The 20214-nt window shown below is 41.4% G+C and overlaps 1 protein-coding gene across 6 annotated transcripts; it reads left to right on the forward strand.

The window, feature by feature from the left end:
* The first annotated feature begins 438 nt into the window (after positions 1-438).
* Positions 439-16378, forward strand: IMPACT (impact RWD domain protein). Of its 6 annotated transcripts, none has more exons than XM_081206834.1 (11): positions 439-552; positions 1275-1403; positions 2541-2593; positions 3064-3126; positions 3967-4052; positions 7087-7218; positions 8171-8265; positions 11733-11806; positions 12061-12151; positions 14552-14686; positions 16012-16378. In XM_081206834.1, the coding sequence occupies exons 1-11, from the start codon at positions 517-519 to the stop codon at positions 16072-16074; spliced, it is 957 nt and encodes a 318-aa protein (XP_081062960.1). In that variant the 5' UTR covers positions 439-516; the 3' UTR covers positions 16075-16378. The 6 variants fall into 6 exon arrangements, with proteins under 6 accessions (XP_081062960.1, XP_081062962.1, XP_081062959.1 ...); XM_081206836.1 differs by having other exon boundaries at positions 7090-7218; XM_081206833.1 differs by lacking the exon at positions 439-552 and adding an exon at positions 591-739.
* The last annotated feature ends 3836 nt before the right edge of the window (positions 16379-20214 follow it).

The raw sequence follows: 20214 nt of genomic DNA on the forward strand, positions 1-20214 counted from the left end.
GGCCAATGGTTCCGTGTTTTAGCTTTTCAAAACCGTCAATGCAAGCTACTACCATAAACACCAATAAAAAGCAGATTCTGTTGGATCCAATGGGACTGCGTTCAAGTCTGTGTTTATATTTACTAAACGCCAAATCCCTTTTACAGCACCCCCAAATCTATAAACATTTTCTGCTGAATTACAGAACAGCTGTTTACCGCGACTGGGAAGCTGAAAAAGACACCTTATTTTTGCATCTTTTTGGTCTTCATGCGTTTCTCCTGCTGCATATTGCATTTCCCCGTGGCCTTTCAGCCATACCCATTTCCTAAAGGGGACCGTGCCCTCCCCACGAGAACCCGAGCGCCTCCGACTCTCGGCTCTTAAGAGAGGCCGCAACACACGTCCTCCAAAATTTTGGAGTTTTTTTGCACCTCGCCTTTACGCACATGCGCTAACCTCTTTCTCGGGGGCAAGGATTCTGCGTCCCGGGTGCTGGGCTGATTGGACGCGCGAGCTCCGCCTCCCCGCGCCGTGATGGCGGCGAGTGACCCGGAAACGGCCCAGAGACAAGTGAGCGCGTTGCGGAGCGGGAGGCTGATGGCGGGGCGTCGGGCTCGGCTTCCAGGAGAAGGGGGCAGGTCAGGGAAACGGGGCGTTTGCCTAAGGGGTTTTGCCTGCATGCTAAGGTCGCGATGGGGGCGCACATGTGGCTCCAGATATGGTTGGACTCCATCGCCCTGCAACCCCAACTTGCATGGTTACCGAATGATAGGCATTGTAGTCTACTATCACCTTGAAGCATATTAATATATTCGTAATTCCGTTGGATCTGACCCAATTCTACCAAATTCAGGAGTAGCCGGATAGATGCTTCCAGGATGCCCCTAAGGAAACTTTCCCACCACCTGGTATGCAGAGGCGCACTACCTTAATGCGACCATCATTATTAGCTGCTGCTTATAAATCCTTCTTTAGTGGATTTCTCTGATAGCCTCCTAAAGTCCACCTAGATTTGGGCACTGTGAGGCAAGGGTGCTGGATGAGATGGGTATCTAGCAGGCTCTTCATATGTTCTGATTCTGTTACACCTTGCTCCTAAGCAGCCACCGTGTTGGGTAGCCGGCTTGTGCTGATTACTGAAGACTTTGTTTATTCCAACAACTGAATTCTGAATTTGTAATTTTAACTGATTTACATTGCATCAAGTTTATTGCACACTACTTAGGAATTATTGTAGTTCAGCAGTATATAAATAAAATAAAATAAAATATTACTGCATAATTTTCTGTTAGACAGAAGAAATTGAAGCCTTGTCTGCTATATATGGTGATGAATGGTGCACCATTGATGAAGATGCAAAAGTATTCTGCATTCAGATTAGCGACTGCCTGGAAAAGCCAAAGTGGAGACTCTGTGTGCAGGTAGGTTTTCCTGTAACATAATTGGTCTTTGAGTTTGCAACTGGATATCTCAGATGGGCATCTTTGAACCTACTTTTGCTGTTGTCAGGAGGTGTAACGTTGTAAATGTACTGAAATGTTTTATTACATTATTCTGAAATGATTGATTTTGAGAGGTGTTGTTGTTGTTGTTGTAAGCTGCTTTGCGCTTGATTCTTTTGGTGGAAAAGCAGCATACAAGTAAAATGAAGAATGAAGGAATTCTGGGTTGTGGCTTGGCCTCAAATCTTTTGGGTTTAACTTTAGCCTTCATTATGCATTATTCACATATAAGGCATTCATGATTTCAAGCTTAGAGCAGGGCAAGTTCTTCTGCATCAGCTACACCCTCTGACAACTGAACCATAACTGGTTGTCTGCAAGGGGATCCCTTCAAACACACAGCCGCTTCTGCACTGGGCATCCACACAGTCAGGAACCCTGTAGAATCGGGGGTCGCGATCCTGTGAAGCCTGTAAGCACAAGGTGCTGCTTATGAGCAGGGATTCCCTTGATGGTGACTGCACTCAACATGCAGTCTTTAGAGGTCAGAGCTAGCATGGCAATGCATCATTGGGGAATGTGGTGAGGAATGTGACCCCACCCTGTCTTGAAACTGTTGGTGCCCTACTTAAGAATAACTAGGACTATTCTTTAGCACACAATTGATTTATAAATGATGCAGTCAGATGTAGGGAGACACATCCTACTTTATTAGTCGTTGCAGAGTTCTGTAACTTTTATAAAAGCAAAACTTTCTTTGTAGGTTAGGATTTTTATTTCTCCAAGTATGTTTTAATGTTGGCAAGATAGTTCTGTGGGTTCTGTCCTTTAATGTTTGCATCTGTCTCATGTATAATGCCAAAAAAATGGGAAAAGTAAAATCTGTGTATTATGGGAGAGACATAAGGTACCTAAGATACTGATTCTGTACATGTTTATGCATAAGTAAGGCTCACTTTGTGTGCAGGACTGTCATCTAAGAATTTATGTACTAGTGTTTCCAGTTATTTAATACCTTAACAATGTTTTGGAACTGTCCTGCATTTCTCTTCCACCCTGTCCCCAGCTAGATTTGGAATGAAAATTTCTGGCTAATCTACTTTTAAAACTTTTCAGGTGATCCTTCCTCCTGAATATCCGACAACAGCACCACCTATTTATCAAATTAAGTAAGTGATAAGTTAATATTTTTGAAAAACGCTTCTGTGCCTTTTGTTCCAAACTCTTAGTTTCATAATATGTAACCAATCTGTGTGTGTGATACACAGGCTTGTGTGGAGCAAGTGAGTGTGTGGTGACCATACACACTTCAGCTTTGGAGATTTGACCAACAGGGAATGTAGCCCTCTGGCCAAAATCAGCTAATCGTCCTGGTTTAAAGGAACTCAGCAAACTCTAAATTATAGCAACATAAGAGAGAAAGCAAGTGAAAATGTGTCTCTTCCTAGTTTTTTATTATCATATTTTGTGATATGGGTACTGTCCCAGTATGAAGAAGAAGGTATAATTGCAACATGATTTGATTTTGCCAAAGCATATAAAATCATAATCACGATGAGGTGTTTTTAGTATCTTGAAGTAGAAAATGGTTTTAAAATGATGCAAATATTAAACTAGTATGTTCCTTTTTTTATTCTAGTGCTCCTTGGCTTTCTGGACAGGAATATGCGGAACTTGCAAATTATCTGGAAGAACTCTATGTGTAAGTTGTACTGTTTGTAGGAATACGAATCATAGAAAGAAGCATGGGAAGCTGGGATCTAGCATAGTATCTGCTTTCTGTGAAAACTATGTTTTCACAAACCAGCGGAGAGTGGGTGCAGATGTATCTGTAAATCGTATTAAAAGGGCCACGACTTTCAAGTGCTCTGATGAGGAAGAAGCATAGCTGCTGCCATGCTGCTTTTATTGCAGTTATTTGTATGTTTTCAGATTATATATGTGCTTGACTTCTGTTAATGCTTAATCGTTTTTTCTATGTTTTTAGCTATTCTTGGTTTTATTTGTAAGCCTCCTTGAGTCCTGTCAGAGTAGAAGGCGGGGAATGAATGAATGAATAACAAACAAACAAGCAAACAAATGTAATCATAATAAATGTCATGGTTATATTTTTAAAAATCCAAATACTGTCCTGAAATGTTTTATACATAATTCCAGCAGATGGCAGCAATGTTGAAAAAGTAATATGAAGCAGAACCTTTTGCTGGAAATGAAGATTTATGGATCTTATACAAAATAGTCCATTCTGTTTTAATGAGACAACTGTTATAGGAAAACTAGGCATAGGCCATGCGTTATGGTGTAACATCACGTGGCACTTACTTCTGAGGAAGCATGCATAGGTTTGCACTTCCTGACTGCTCTCTTCCAAAACCTAAAGAACAAGCCACTCTGTGTCCCTGGAATGAAAGTGGTGTATCATAGGATATTTTTACACAAGAAGGCTCCTAAACCACATCTGAAACGTATAGATTTCTATGATGCTATCCATTAAAAAAGTAATTTTAGAGTAGATTTGTATATTTTGTACCATGCTTTTCAGACAGAATCTTGGTGAAAGCATCCTTTATCTATGGGTGGAGAAGATACGTGAATTTTTGATAGAAAAATCGCAGTCTTCTGATTCAGGTAAGGTGCTAAACAAACGGGTCTGGGACACGCTCCGGAGCAGGTTTTGGGAACACGTGGGGAAAGGAAGGAGAAGTCCTGTTGCACACACATAACTCTGCTCACACGGCACTGCATATAACTCTAGATGATCACTTTTGATCATTACTATGTAGAAAAACCACAAGTGGGAAGTGAGAAGGCTGTGTTAAAGCCTGTTGGGCACCATGTGACCCAATAACCAGAAGTACATGCAGGGCTTATGATCAGACATGGGAAGGGCTGTGGCAGTCTACACAGTCTTGCCTTCGTTCACTGTAAGGCCCCCGTGCAGCTGGATCATGTGAGGCAGCGTAAATAAAGCCAGAGGCAGGCTAAGACGCTTTCAGTTGCTTGAGAAAACGATCAATTTTGCTTTCTATATCCCCCCTCCCCCCCCAATAAAACCCAATTTCAAGCAAAGTGTTACATCTAGTTCCACTAGATCAGCAGATTATTATTAGAAAGGCACTTTTAGCCACTTCTCAGAGGCTTCAGCAGTCCTCCTAAAGTGAGAAACGGTGAGAGTGCTATTAAAGCAGGAATACCAGCTGCAGTTTAGTAAGTGTTTAAAAATATCTGATAGCAGAACTGAAACCAGGAATACAAAAATATTTATGCAGTGGAAATAGTACTAGTTAACATTGTACAGTGGCGTAGCGTGGGGGGTGCAGGAGGGGCCGGCCGCACCGGGTGCAACATCGGGGGGGGGGCGCTCGCACTCGCAGCTCTCTGCCCCTACCTGGCTCACTCACTCTAGGGCAGGGGTCTGCAACCCGCGTCTCCGGAGCCGCATGTGGCTCTTTTACACATTTGCCGCGGCTCCGGGGCGGATATTAGCGAGGGGAGGAGGCGCATGGTGCGCCCCGACACTCCCCACTGTGGCGGGCGCTGTACTGGCTGTGACATCGCATGGGGACATTGCGTGCGTTAGTCACGCACCGTCCCGACGTCACCTTCCTGCCCGCCCGCCCGCTACATTGTAAGGGGCATGTACGCTGGTCACTGCATTGAAAGGGGGCATGTATGCTGGTCACTGTTTTGAAGGGGAGTGAAGAACACACACACACAAAAAGGTAACTTGTTAATTTTATGTTTATTTCTATGAGGAGGAGTAATTCTGAGGGGTCAAACAAAGAAATAATAAAAAGTGACAAAAAAGTTATTTTTATAATGACGAGTTTTGCGGCTCCCAGTTTTTTTTTCTTCGGAAACGGGTCCAAGTGGCTCTTTTTGTCTTAAAGGTTGCAGACCCCTGCTCTAGGGGGTGCAAATTACTTGCCTTGCCCTGGGTGCTGACAACCCACGCTACACCACTGACATTGTATGTGGCTTAAGGTTCTGGAATATTTATTTATTTATTTTTATTTCATGTATCAATTGCTTCCAACAAGACAAATGAAAAGCGGTTAAACAATATAGAAACAATTTTCAAGCCCAGTGCCGATACAGGCAGGGAATAAAAATCTCTACTTAACAAGCTTGTTGTGAAAGGAAGGTCTTCCATAGACACTGAAAAAATAATTGAGATGGAACTGACTGATTTATAAGAGGAAGGAGTTCCAAAGGGAGGGAGCCATCATACCAAAGTCTTGCTTCTCTGTCAACAGAACAGTAACACAGTTGGAATATACAGGCATGTAGTCTGGCATTTTTGTTATTCCTCCAAATTGCAATTTTATCATCTTGATACAAAAAATAAATAAGAGACATTTCAGTATGATTGTTCTTGTTTAGTTTCTTCCTGAAGGGTGTCGCGTTTACTGGGGAAATTAATAGGTAGATTACAACACTTAGGGTGGGATCTCTAATGTGATCTGCTGTACTTTTTTTTTGGGGGGGGGCAACTATTGGTGTGGCTTTGAAAACTGCAGGATTTGCAGCCCACATATTTTTCTGCTATCCTCTGCAAAGCATTCTTGAACCCAGATGTTCATTTAGCCATGCCTGCATTTGGTAGTTCTCTCTGCCCTCTAGTGGTATAATGTTTTGGTGTCATGTACTAGGGAATCAGCATGTGGGTGAAAATGATTGGAGCATCCTGAGAGATATAGTGAACATTCAGCAAAATAAGGGGCGTTATAGAAATCTATGCCAAATAATTTGCCTTGCTTTACCCCATTTGTAGATTATTGCTGAAATTTCCTAGTAATCATCTGAACTTTGCTTGAGTTTATCTGTAGTGATACGCTTACTACGTTTTTCAAGGCTTTTGAATATGTGTCACACAGCGGGAATGGGAAATTTAGACATACAAACCATGTTTGCACACATGTTTGTGATCCCTGGAGGTAATTTTTGCAAGTTCAAAATGCACAGAAGTTAGATGGCAAGATCTGTGTAATACTTGCTATGCTATGTTTCTTCTCTGAATCTGCACATGCAAAATTTACCCTTGTGTTTCTTTTAAACCCTGAAAAATACGATGTGTGAGTGTCACTTCATGCATTTTCCTTTTTTTCTGATATGGGAAGCACTTGGATGTCAGAAAAATAATGCAACCTGTCTGTAGGTTGTTATGTGACAATTGCACATGTAGGTATTCCTAGTATTTGGTCCAAAATATTTTATAATACAGTGGTACCTCAGGTTACATACGCTTCAGGTTACAGACTCCACTAACCCAGCAATATTACCTTGGGTTAAAAACTTTGCTTCAGGATGAGAACAGAAATCGTGCTCCAGTGGCGCGGTGGCAGCAGGAGGCCCCATTAGCTAAAGTGGTGCTTCAGGTTAAGAACAGTTTCAGGTTAAGAACGGACCTCCGGAATGAATTAAAGTACCACTGTACTTTACATGTGGTTTAGACAGTTATAATTAATACTTTGCTCTGCCCTCTGAATGACCAATGCATCCTTTTTATTTATTTTTCAAAGTATGTGTTATACGTGTTTCTTAAGAAGTGCCAGTTGCAAATGTAATTGTACCACTAACTTCCCCACAGATGCTACCAATCACTTAAAATAGTTTGAACTGTCAAGAAAGTGTTTTAAAGCAGGTATTGCTTTTATACCAGTAGGACCAGATGTTAAAAAAATTACAGAAGAAACTGATCTGGAGTACGAAGAGAATTTTTCACTGGAGTATCAACCCCTCCAGGAATGTGCAGCTGTAACTCTGAATTTTGATCTGTCAGAAAGCCAAGAAGGTAGAGTAGCTATTGCTGTTTAGTTATGTTTCCACTCTTACTTTTGTGTCTATTAAATATATATATATATGAAACGGCGCTCATGAAGTGGAGCCAAGCCATGTGAAAGCACTACTGCAAATCACCTTGTCCTCCTGTGACTTTGTGTTAGGTATCTGCACTGTATTGTCTGATCTTTTGATTAAAAAGTGGGTCTGGCAAAATAAAAAGAGGAACTGATGCCTTTGTGAAGGGGGTGAACATTTTACAAAGGGACTGATTCCCTAAGGCTTGCCTCCAACTTCTGCATGTTAGAGATGGGTGTCTGAGCTAGGGAAGACTACATGTGCAGATCTCTGTGGGAACTGGAACCCTGATCATTCTTTCCTGAACCTTCCCTCCTCAGATATCCACCTCACTCAGCACATGGACATCAGAGGTGGGATCAGAAAATGCCATAGCTCTCACACTGCTTTCTATGTGAAGGGATCAATAGGGAAGTTATTGTTGGTACAGTGAATGGCTTAGCAAATGGCATGGTGCAGAACAGACAGGAGTGTGATCCTAGGTGAGATTATGCTATATGATTAGAAGAGTCAGGCGTGGAGATTCCACCCACTATATCTTGCGCTTTATAAATATTGGTAAGAGATGCATGTGTTGCGTACTTGAGCATGAAGTGAGCCTTTGGCTCACGCACAGCTATTCCCTGAGTTTCTTCCCAGTTTAGGCAGCATTTTATTTTCAGTTTTTAACCCATAGTAAACTCGTAGCAAGCTGTAGAGAAGGAAAGCTTTAAAAGTTGATGGAAGGCAAGCAAAGAAATCAGTGTAAAGGATTTAAAAGAGAGGAGTGAGGCTTGTGATCGTAGGAGACGGTGGGAGAGACTAGTTTAGCAGGGGCATTCTGAATTAGTTGGAGAGATGGTACAGTAGCCCACCTTTGCACAAAACCTAAATTCTTAAATTTGCAGATGAAGAGCTGCCTCCAATTTATCATGGAAACCCAATTACAGACCGAAGAAGCACTTTCCAGGCACATTTAGCACCTGCTGTTAGCCCCAAACAGGTTAGTAAAATCTGCTTTCTGACAGGCCTTTCAGTCTCCTCCTCTCTAGGTTATAAGTATACATTTGTAAGCATGTATGCATATGTTCTTATTTGCTTTAACACAGACACCACAAATATGTTTTCTTCTGCAAAATACAGATTTCTGTCATCCATTCCAGAGGGTTTTATTGGCTTAAATATTGCTATCCAGATTAAAATTTAGATTCAGGATCATCTTGAAAGAAGAGATGCATGGTAGCCTTTTGGATTCAGGATATTTGTAAAAAAAGAGGTGTGCAGTAATTTGGATTCAAGATAATCAGATAAGAAAAGATGAGTGGTAACCTTTTGAATCGATAGGGTTGTATATCTGGCTTGAAACTGAGCAGTGGATTGCACAGAAATAGCACATGTTATCCTCAGCTCTGGGATAACTTACAGAGTCCTACAGGCATTATCTGTTCTGTGAAAGCTTTTATTTGAAAAGCATAAGACCAAAGTATCCACAGTGGCCAGCTTTAAAAAAGGTAAAGGACCCCTGACAGTTAAGTCCAGTCGCGAACGACTCTGGGGTTGCTGCGCTCATCTCGCTTTACAGGCCAAGGGAGCCGGCGTTTGTCTGCAGACAGTTTTTCTGGGCCATGTGGCCAGCATGACTAAGCCGCTTCTAGTGTAATGGAACACCGAAACCAGAGCAGCGAACGGAAACAGCGTTTACCTTCCCGCCGGAGCGGTACCTATTTATCTACTTGGACTTTTTGACGTGCTTTCAAATTGTTAGGTTAGCAGGAGCTGGGACCGAGGAACGGAAGCTCACCCTGTCGTGGGGATTCAAACTGCCGACCTTCTGATCGGCAAGCCCAAGAGGCTCAGTGGTTTAGACCACAGTGCCCCCCGCGTCCCTTGGCCAGCTTTATGCCTCTGCAAATAAATTACCTGTGGGAAATACAACTGTGAGCAACCGTAGTGGGATTTGGTGCAGTGCAAACGCCTCCTTTGTTTCCTAGGCTGTTCCCCTCTGCTGACATGAATACCTGTGGTGACTGAAGTTTCAAGGGACCTGACAGTTCTCTAGTCCAGCCCCCTGCAATGCAGGCATCTCAACATGTGGTCCACCATCCAATTTGAAACCCTGCTTAGTTTTGCAGATTTGCCAAAAGTTTTATTGCTGCACCACTAGAGTTTGGAGTATAGCCCACTGGCCTCAGTGGGACATACTCCTGAGTAGATATTCATAGGAATGCACTATTAATGCACACATACCAGACTGTGCCAGCTCAGTCCCATTTGCGTGGTGGTGGTGGTGGAAACTGTTCTAGAATTGCTGGTTGATTATTAGCACAGTTAGTTATTTACATTGCCCTCCTTTGGTGCATTTTTCCCCTTAGAAAGGGAAATATATGATTTGGGAAACTGTTTTCAAAGCAAAATTCTCTTTGCAGAACTGTGTCTTGAGGTATGCTATATCAGTTTTTCCCTCTCCCCAGCATAGTAAGTGAATTTGCTGTGAAATAATGGGAATACTGCAAAGATAAATATTGGAGATGTATTTTGATAACTCTAGAGAGATGACTTTTTTTCTCTCCTTTTGAATTAAAAGCAATTTGCTTGCCAGGCATGTTTTCTCGAGCTCTCACAGCTTTAATAATGTTTTGCTTAAAGTGGTATTAATTATGCATTGTTTATTAAAACAGTTTTTTCATCACAAGGTTTATCTAGTACAGGGAAACATGAGCCATCTGATAAGAACAGAACAATAGATAACTACGTTTAAGGAGATATGGGGGGGGGGAAGGACAACTAATAAATTACCATCTAATTCTTTATTGAGCTCTTAGGGCCTACAGTGCAGACAAAGATTAAATGTGTAAAAGGGGTATTGGAGGAATCTTGATTATTTCCACAGATTAACACAATAGATTCTGTAACCTATTGGGCAAAACAGCAACCCAGTGTGTGTTGTTGTTGTTGTTTTAATCCACATACTGTTGATCCTGTTGATTTAAGTTTCTGAGTGAGAAAAAGGCTTTACAGGCTACACAGAGTGATCTAGAGCTCAAACAGGAAGATGGTGTGTGGGTCTGGGGTGCCAACCCCCAGAAGCAGCCTTTGATGTCTTGATCTGTAAAGGCCTGTTGACGTTATTTCTACTGCTTCGTATTTCATTTTCTTACACAAAGAGCCCCTTGTGACTTTCTAGATCAGGCAGTGCATCTTCTCAGGCATCTGATCAGTAGTGTTTTGCTTTAATAAGATATCAAGGGCCCCATTTTTCACCTCCTCACATGCCTTGCCAAATGTACAAGACTGGCCCTGTGTACCTGGCTAGCTGCTCACGTTTCTAAGCATACAAAATTTTCCCAAGGCTAAGAGCTGCAGGTCGATCTTCCTCCAGTGCTTTCCTTCCTCAACAGTTTGCTATATCCTTCATCTTTACCTTCTCTTTACTCCACCCACACTCTTCATTTAAAATTTTGACAATGGCTTGAATCCCAAGTGCATCTTCCGTTCATGGACTCCCTCATTTCCCAATACCACTTTGAAGGACCCCACAGAGGAGAATTGCAGAGGTCTGTGGAGAGGGTGGAGATGGGAAGGTATATTCCATGAGCTCTGCTGTCTAGAGAAGGAAATGTAGGATCTCCGCTTATGTTTGCATCACATTTTTCAGCCATTCTTTTAAAATATGTATAGTTTTATCATAACTAAGGACATTGGTGATACAGTCCAAGTTCCAGACACTTTCCTCCAAAGAAAAGCAGTAGAAGGTACTACAGACAAACATGGAGGCTGAACAATGGTAAAAAAAATGCTAACCCAAAGAATCAGCCCTTCTGTCAATCTGTAACCTGTTCCTTTCTTTTCTTCCCCCATCCCAGTCCATGTTCCTTGTAAGCCCCAACAGTCCATGTAGCTGAAGTTGTACTCTGGGGCACCCTTGGTTGTCTTGGAAAGATCTTCATTGCACTTGTGGTCTTTGGAGTTTTGTGGTTAACACATTAACTTCCTTGAGCATCACTATCTCAGGTGGTACTGGGTGCATTTTACCATTACACCAAATCTTACATTAGCCTTTGCCAACCTTGCGTCCGCCATATATTTTGAACTACAATTCCTGTCATTCTATTGGCCATGCTGACTGATAGGCATTGTAGTACAAACATCTTGAGGGCACCAGGTTGGCAAAGGCTGTCTTAAATTTTACGCTTGCAGGCTGTTGTCCTGGGCACATTTGCACAGACGTATACACCACTGCATCCAGTGGCATTTACTGCCAAGGAAACATGCACTTGCGCAAATGAATAATTTCTTGTACCAGAAGTATGGATGCCATATTGCAGTCTGCACCACTGTTGCATTTAATTTAATTTAATTGAAATGTTTTAGCAGTAACTGCAGAGAATGAGCCTTGTATGCAAAACCTTAAAAGTGAAGCATATAAGCATTTATACGTTGGGAGAAAAAAAAAATTTTTTTCCTTCATAGGTGAAAAATGTTCTTGCTGAGTTGTACAAGAATAAGAAAATAGCCAGTGCTACTCACAATATATACGCATACAGGTGAGTAGCCAATTTCCAGTGGCAATTATTTCAGAGGGATGAACAAGAGAAACATCTGCCTTGATTGTTACCTTAATAGCATCAAAACTCTCTCGCGCTGTCATACAGTGTAACTACAGGTGGTTATAATAGATTTTAAGGCGTTTGAATAAAAGCAAGAGCCCCATAAACAATATTGTTGAGATATGTATTATGGGATAAGCAGCAAACATGTAAGAATGTTTGCTTTGTTACTTGACACTTTTTGCTTTTAGGATATACTGTGAAGACAAGCAAACTTTCTTACAGGATTGTGAAGATGACGGTGAAACAGCCGCAGGTGGACGTCTTCTCCATCTCATGCAGGTAAAAGGAACCAATTGGTAATTGGAGAATTCCCCCCCCCCTCGCGTTTGTATTGTAGTTCTAAAATAAAGTTTATTCTACAAATCTGTATTGAGTGTAGATGATAGATAGATTAGATAGCTGATATATAATGATTAGAAGCATTATTTGAGTATTTTTACACATGGGAGCTAAATGATGGAAAGACTGTAAAGTAATAAAAACATCCTACCATCTAGGTACTATTTAGTGGAAATTTCAGTTTCTAGGTGTAGAATTACAAGATCCGCAGAAAGATACTAGAGACAGAAACACTGAAAATGGCAGTCTGTGCCTAATTTCCCCTGTTTCCTTTACATCACATTTACATTATGGTGCAGTGAGATTCCTTGCCCATATGCCACACATCACTGGCTGACGGGACTTGAGTGTTTCAAAATATGGTGACATCACATCACATAGAAATCCAGTTCATATGTCACATCAAACCATAATTAACTATAAATTCTGCACCTGCTGAAAAGTTCTTCATCCTCCTCGTGTGCCAGGTCATAACAGATTAAAACAGTAGAAGAATCAAGTACGTTTTTTAAAAAAATTAAATCACTAGCTTTCTATTAAAAAAAGAGGAAATAAGTAATTAGCCTCCCCTGTGGGGAAAGGAAATTGACGCAGGGCAATTCTCAGGGAGGCTACTCAAGGGGAGATTAGTCACTAATCCCCCCAATGTAATCAATAGATGGCAATAAAATTGCTTGAACCTGTAAATTAGAAGCGCTTCATTTAAAGGCATGGGAACCCAGAAAAGCCTTAATAGTACTCTGTCTCTCAACAGTGAAAAGAGTAGCCATGCAACTGGGATTTATTAAAAAAGAAATTGCTATGAATTGTGTCTGAAACAAAGGAGGACCACCTTCTTTGTCTGTGTGCTGTTTCCTTTTACTGTAGTAGATCTCCTCCTAAGGGAGATGCAGACAACATGACCTGTTCATGTTTTACAGTTTTGAACACTTGGAATTTGATGTCTGTGACAGAATTTGGTTTTTGGAAAATCCCAATGTGGTTTTAAAATAACTGGGACTTAAAGCATTCGGCAATTACTTCCCAGAGATTTGGTGTGTGTGTTTTTGAGCAATGGCTCAAAAACCGACTCCCCGTCAGAGAGCACCCTTGGGAAGGACCTACTTGGCTAAATGATGGGAGGAAAGTATTCTCTTCTTTGACATATTTGCTATCATGAATTCTTTACTGTTTGTATATGTTGGTGAAAACAACAAAACTTTTAAAGAATCTTTGTGGATCTTGCAACGGAGATAATTTGAAAGCATAGCCCATGGTCCTAATCTGGTCCAAGGCCATGAATTGGTTTCTCCATGCTGATCAGCCTTATGGCTGTATTTAAAAACTAGATACATGCAATGGGCAGGTGAAAGATTGTGTCCAGCATTCCACGAGTCCGTCATGCTCCAGCCTCATCTAATATCTGGTCTCTAAGAGGCTTCAAGTTGCTGTAGCTTCTCTTCCAGCTTGCTCTTGCTGCAGGCGTAGTGTTGCCCATTTTCAGTCAGCAAGACAATCAGGGCACAGGTGTTGCAGGTCACTGCAGCAGCTTCCTCTCCATCCATGTCTCTTGGTCCTACGTACACTGTGAGATAGCACACTGGGCATCCTCCTAAAACTCAGCTAAATGCCCTCGCAATGCCCCTGTTTACACATTATGGCCAGAAGAGCTTCACCTGCTGGATTTTTCCCCTGTAGTGATTTTAGCCTTTGCTGAATGGGACGTCTGGGGTCCGGCAGGTGGCGCTGCTGCCTCCACTCCTGCAGCCCTCTACATTTCATTTACAATAGCTCTCCTCTTCCTGCTGTACTTCTTCCCCAATAGCGAGAGTAGTTAACAGTCAGATGCCGAATTTATTAAGTACAGTGGTACCTCGGGTTAAGTACTTAATTCGTTCCGGAGGTCCGTTCTTAACCTGAAACTGTTCTTAACCTGAAGCACCACTTTAGCTAATGGGGCCTCCTGCTGCTGCTGTGCCGCTGGAGCCCGATTTCTGTTCTTATCCTGAAGCAAAGTTCTTAACCTGAAGCACTTTCTGGGTTAGCGGAGTGTGTAACCTGAAGCGTATGTAACCCGAGGTACCACTGTAGATGCTGGATATGCCTAAATTGTTGACGTACCAGTGCAGAATTTGAGTTTCTGGACCAATGTCAGCTTTTCTTATTAAAGAATTTTGGGCAAGGGAAGACGGAGTTGGCTTGTGCTTAAAACAAAAAAAGAGTAATGTTTGTTTCTAGAAATATTCCAGAGCGTGGCATCAACAATGACATGCGCTCATTGTATACAGGAGAGCGCATCCAGGCAGACACAAGTCACACAGCTCATCTTCCAGATGTTAATGGACAAGTGTTTTTATACAGATCCTGGATGTCCGCAATGTTCTGGTGGTGGTGTCCCGCTGGTATGGTGGTATCCTGCTAGGACCAGATCGTTTTAAACACATCAACAATTGTGCCAGAAATATACTTGTGGAACAGAACTACACCAAGTCCCCTGTAAGTCTACCCTAATAGCGATGGCTTCTGTTAACTGGCTGCTGAAATGCCACACACATAGACATACTCTAAAATGGCATGTGCACGTAACTGAATTTTTCAGTTTACTTCTTGCATGAGAAAACTACTATTTAAATCCCCCCCCCCAAGTTTAAAAGTAGTTTGGTGGGAAAGCTTTTTCAAGGAATAGGTTGTGTTTTGGTGAATATTATTTCTCATGCCCAATCCCCAGACTGACAGTTTTCTCCTTCACCTCCCCACAAGTTCAGCGTGGGACTGGTTCTGAGAAGGAAACAATGGAATAAAGTCAGAGGTGCATGCTTGTGAGTGGCTGAACGCCACTTTTCGGTCTTGCTTCCTTTTCTGCTTGATGTGTTTGGTGCATGATTTCTGTGGCAAAAGGAAAGAACAGGAGTTGGAAGATGAGCACTGAAGACAGAGAGGGAAAGATCAAGTAGCACCACGAAACATGGCAAAGCTAAGACATGTAATAAGAGGAGATTAGGTGGGCAGTGGGGAGAGATGGAGAATTTTAAAGGTAAAGGCTATAGAAAGTGACAGAGGGTCTTGAATTTTTAGGAGACTAATTTCTACCCTGTGTTGAAGGTAATTCTGTAAACAGGGTATAAAACCTGTAAAAACTTCATGTTCATCTAAATCAACTGTCTTTTGTACCAGTTGCTAAGTTTTTTGGAATGCATCCAATACTTAAAATCTTTCAGAGCCCTAAAACGCCACCTGCTCTGAAAAAAACATATTGTGTTTTATGATTCAGTGGGTTATACAATAGTATTATTGATCTTGGTCATATAAAAGAGGGGGTAAATGAAGCATAATAGTCTAAACATTACTCTTTTAAAAATTATATTAATCAGAAACAACACCAGTGTGCCATGGAAAGTACAGTGTAATTTATTTACGATATGTTGTTAATGTAGTGCCTGTTTTCTGTGCAGAAAGCCCCACAGGTGGCAAGAAAGAGCTCCAGTTGTATTGTCTGTCACTCATACCTAAGAGAAAACAGTTCCTATATAAAGCCTAACGGCAAAAAGTTGAAATGGAATCTGTTCTGTAACGTCTCCAATGGTTATGAATGGTTAGCATCATTTTGCAGACAACTTTTTCCATTCAGAAATAATCTTAATGACACAAGTATCAATCTTTTCAGAATCCGTTCAGTGAATCAGGAAAACATGAAACTAAACAGAGTATTAATTGTAGATCATTAACCTTGAAAGTATCCTACCAGTGCAGAAAAGCACAGCAGCTTATGCAGAGTAAGAAATAAGTCGTGCTCATTTTGATTTTTTTCCTCCTCTCTCTAGGAAAATTTATCTAAGCAGCTGGGGAAGAACAAAAGAATAAGGAAGGACAAGAAGAAAATGTAACATTAATTCAGTTTTCAAAATCGCATAGCCATTTTATCTTCCCCCTGTATGTATGCAGTTGAAACACCAGTCACTCAGATAGTGAAAGGATTTTTTGTAATCTTAAATGTTTTATCTCGAAGACATGGAAATATTTTGGAGTAAAAAGAAATATTTCATAGTAACAGAACTCAGTGGCCAGAAAATGTTTTCAGTTTGTTCAATGCCTCAGCTGCTCAGAAACCAAGGCCTTAAACAAATGAGATTTCTTCTGTATTCAGTTACTTACTTTGTTAAGAACAATTAAATGAGGAAATTCAGAGTTTCCCTGTCTTATCTTTCACTTCTGGGGAAGGGTTTTCTGGGGAAGGAAGAATTAATTGCACCAAGTAGGAATCTTAAACACCTTTGAAAAATGAAGCTTCAGCCTATTGTCAAGTTCTGGTTTGTACTGTATTTTCATTTCCCAGTTTTTCTTACTGGCAAATTTCTATGCTATAGTCTGGCCATCAAACTAGCTCTTATATGTGAGGTTCACCTGAAGTAATACATAACATTTCTTCTTCTTTGGCGATCACCGAGTAAGATTGTCTTCCATAAACATGGTTTTAACAATGAGTCTGTAAGTGACTGTGGAGACCAATTCTGGATCCACACGTCCTTCCACAGTGGGGACATTGGAACAATGGTATGTAATAGTTCTTAATGCTAGCTGAATCATATGTTTTAATTGATTTGCAATCTTGGGGATTAAAAAAAAAAATCTCATTTGAACAGCTTGCTCACTACTGTGATGATTGTAAGTGTATTTCATATTGAAATAGAACTGTGAGGCAATTTTAATGCTTATAGTTTCTTCATAAAAGATTGAACTCGCTTCTTGTGGATTGTAGGTCTGCAAGTGGAAATTGCTGTTTGGTTGTCTACACACCTGAGACACTAAGTTGATAGTACAGGACGTCAAGTTCATGTGCTTGGCAAACTCTTTTACTCTGAATTTATTAGTCTTATTTGTTTTTTTCAATTTGCGATCCAGTTCTGTAAAATGTCATGGGCACAGTTGTATTGAATGGATTAGATTAGGTTTTTATTTATGGCATCTTTACCAAAATCAAAGAAAAGCGAACTTGATATCCATCAACTACAAAAGTATAAAATCGCTTCTGACAGTAACTCCATTATAAAAATGCATTAAAAGTTCTTGGATTTTTAGTTTTAGTTTTACTCTTGACACTGAATGAAATAAACCTGCTCTTATAGTTATTTGCAAAAGCTTTTTTTGTGGTTGACTATTGACAGAGTCAATACTGGTTAGAATTGAGGAAACACATAGTACCTACAAAATGGGTTATGAAACAGTTCAGTTCTGAAATTATAATACAGTGGTACCTCGGGTTACATACGCTTCAGGTTACATACACTTCAGATTACAGACTCCACTAACCCAGAAATATTACCTCGGGTTAAGAACTTTGCTTCAGGATGAGAACAGAAATCGTGCTCTGGCGGTGCGGCAGCAGCAGGAGGCCCCATTAGCTAAAGTGGTGCTTCAGGTTAAGAACAGTTTCAGGTTAGGAACGGACCTCTGGGACGAATTAAGTATGTAACCGGAGGTACCACTGTACTTCTATAAATTGGAAGTATTGTCCTAGCTGCCAACATCACCTGTTGCTCCTGATTGCTATTAAGGAAACAGCCCTTGTCATCAGTAAGCAGTCTTGTCTGTAGTGTGGGGTCTTGGTTTGGTGCTCTGCAAGTGGTTGGGTATGGTCAGAGAAGCACTTTATAGTAGGAATGTAGCTAGCAGGAAAGACGAGTAGGATATGGGGTTTGCAAACGCGAGCGTTGGCATTGGGGAGAGGGTGAGGGCTTCTAAAAGGCTCTTTGCTTGCTTTGGAGAGCCGAAACCGAAACCCTTTTACTCAGAGAAGTAGGAATGTTTAACTGTATAGTAGTACCTTGGTTGTCAAACTTAATCCGTTCTGGGAGTCCGTTCGACTGCGGGAACCATTCGAAAACCAAGGCGCAGCTTCTGATTGGCTGCAAGAGCTTCCTGCGGAAGCTGCGTTGGACATTCGGCTTCCAAAAGACGTTCGCAAACGAGCACTTACTTCCGGGTTTGCGGCGTTCGAGAGCCAATTTGTTTGGGAGCCAAGCCGTTCGACAACCAAGGTACCACTGTGTTTTAGTTAATGCACTGCACTTATGCAGCCATTTCCTGCATCTCACCAGCATCTTCCCACATGCACAGAGCAGCCATAGACACGTGTCGGTGCTGTATGTGTATATAGCTCCTTCACATGCCTCATCAGGCTTTCCAAATGTGGGATTTGCTATCAGAGAGATAGTGTTCAAGCTGTTCTGTAAAGGGTTGCACTGCCCAAAAGGATCTATTTTGTAGTCTGGGGCTACTTCTAAATCCTGCTTTGTCACTGTTGGCCCAGGTAGTGACTTTCATCGGCTTTGGCTGGTGTTCCAGCTCTGGCACCCCCTAGGCAGTGACAGCCTACTCACAGTTAGCGATGCTCTGGTAAAACTTAGCATTGACTTCTATAACGCACTGTATGTAGGGCTGCCTTTGAAGACTGTTTGGAAACTGCAGAGTAGAAACTCAATAATAGACTTAGCAGGGTTGCACATGTTGCTCTCTAGGAATCTGATGCAGGATTTGTAAATTTGCTGCCTGCTGTTGGTGTCTGCTTATTGGTTTCCAGCGTGCCCTACTTGCATATTTATAAATAAAACATTGCAGAGGACCCATAAATCTACACTGTGTTTCATCATCCAGAGGAATTAAACCCTGCTGTGTCACTGGCCCTGGAATGTCTTGCCACACAGGTTTTCAAAGGCTTCTTGCTAATAGCAATTAAAGCACATGAGTGCCTTGCAAAAAATGCATGGGATGAAACCATTACATTTTACAGCAAGGCCAAAGGCAGCTCAAATTCGCTGAAGGCAAATTTAACAATCGGAATTGGTTCTTGGTCTTGTATGCTGTCTTGTTCAGATTAATCCACCAACACTATCATTAGGAGGAGCTGGTACAGTGTTTTCCTGAAACTCGCTTCTCTACTTATAATTACTTCGTTATCTATATTTAACAAATATTTATTAAATGGATCTAAAATGTGTTTACACCTGATATTAAAATTATTATATTAGTCTACATTTACAAACTTATGGTCTTACAAATAAAGCAACAACTTTGAAGTACTGCATTAGGAGTTGTTTCTTTCCAGTAGATGTCAGTAGAACTATATGGTTTTTTAAAAATTTGTACTTACTATTGACTATGCAGACTTCATCTTGGAAGTCAGTTTTGTTTTGGAGTGTGCACAGATTAGCTAAATACAGCAAGCCCTCAACTTACATGGGGGTTATGTCCCTAATGCCAAAATCATGTCTAGTCAAAACACATTGGGTACAATGGCGGCGGTAGCGGTGGAGATTGCCAAAGTCTTTTTTGCTCAGACACTCACCCCCTTTCTGCCCCATTTTCATATTTTCAATCATCATCATCATTATTTTTGCCAAGCACATAATGCTGAATGTGCACAAGTTAAAGGTGCGTAAGTTGTGGGCTTACTGTATTATGAAATGCATCCACTATAGTAAAGCATATTTTGTCTTTAAAAGTAAAATCCACAGATGTACAACTTTTCACCACATAAATAATTCCCCCTCTCTCTTTTCCTTTCTCTCTTCAGTGTACATTTTCTCACCAGCTGTGGTACCATCCAGGGCATCCTCTTCCTTGAATTTCTGGGTTGGGAAGTGGAGGAAAGTTTTGTGTGCGTATCTCATACACAAGACACAAACACAAACAAGATGCATCACAACAAATTAATCTTTCAGTTAAGTGTATTGTGCCGTGACCTAGCCTTTAATGTACCTCAGCTTTCTAATGGCATACAGTCCTGTGCTGGGTTTAGTAGGGCTGTTCTGCTGTTTTCACTGATAAATTTAGGGGATTAAGGTAGCTGTAAGTGGGACATGGGTGGCGCTGTGGGTTAAACCACAGGGCCTAGGACTTGCCGATCAGAAGGTCGGCAGTTCGAATCCCTGTGACGGGGTGAACTCCCGTTGCTCGGTCCCTGCTCCTGCCAACCCAGCAGTTCGAAAGCATGTCGTAGTGCAAGTAGATAAATAGGTGCCACTCTG

Source organism: Podarcis bocagei, assembly GCF_964188305.1.
Source record: "Podarcis bocagei genome assembly, chromosome: 8".
In the NCBI taxonomy this organism is placed as follows: domain Eukaryota; kingdom Metazoa; phylum Chordata; class Lepidosauria; order Squamata; family Lacertidae; genus Podarcis; species Podarcis bocagei.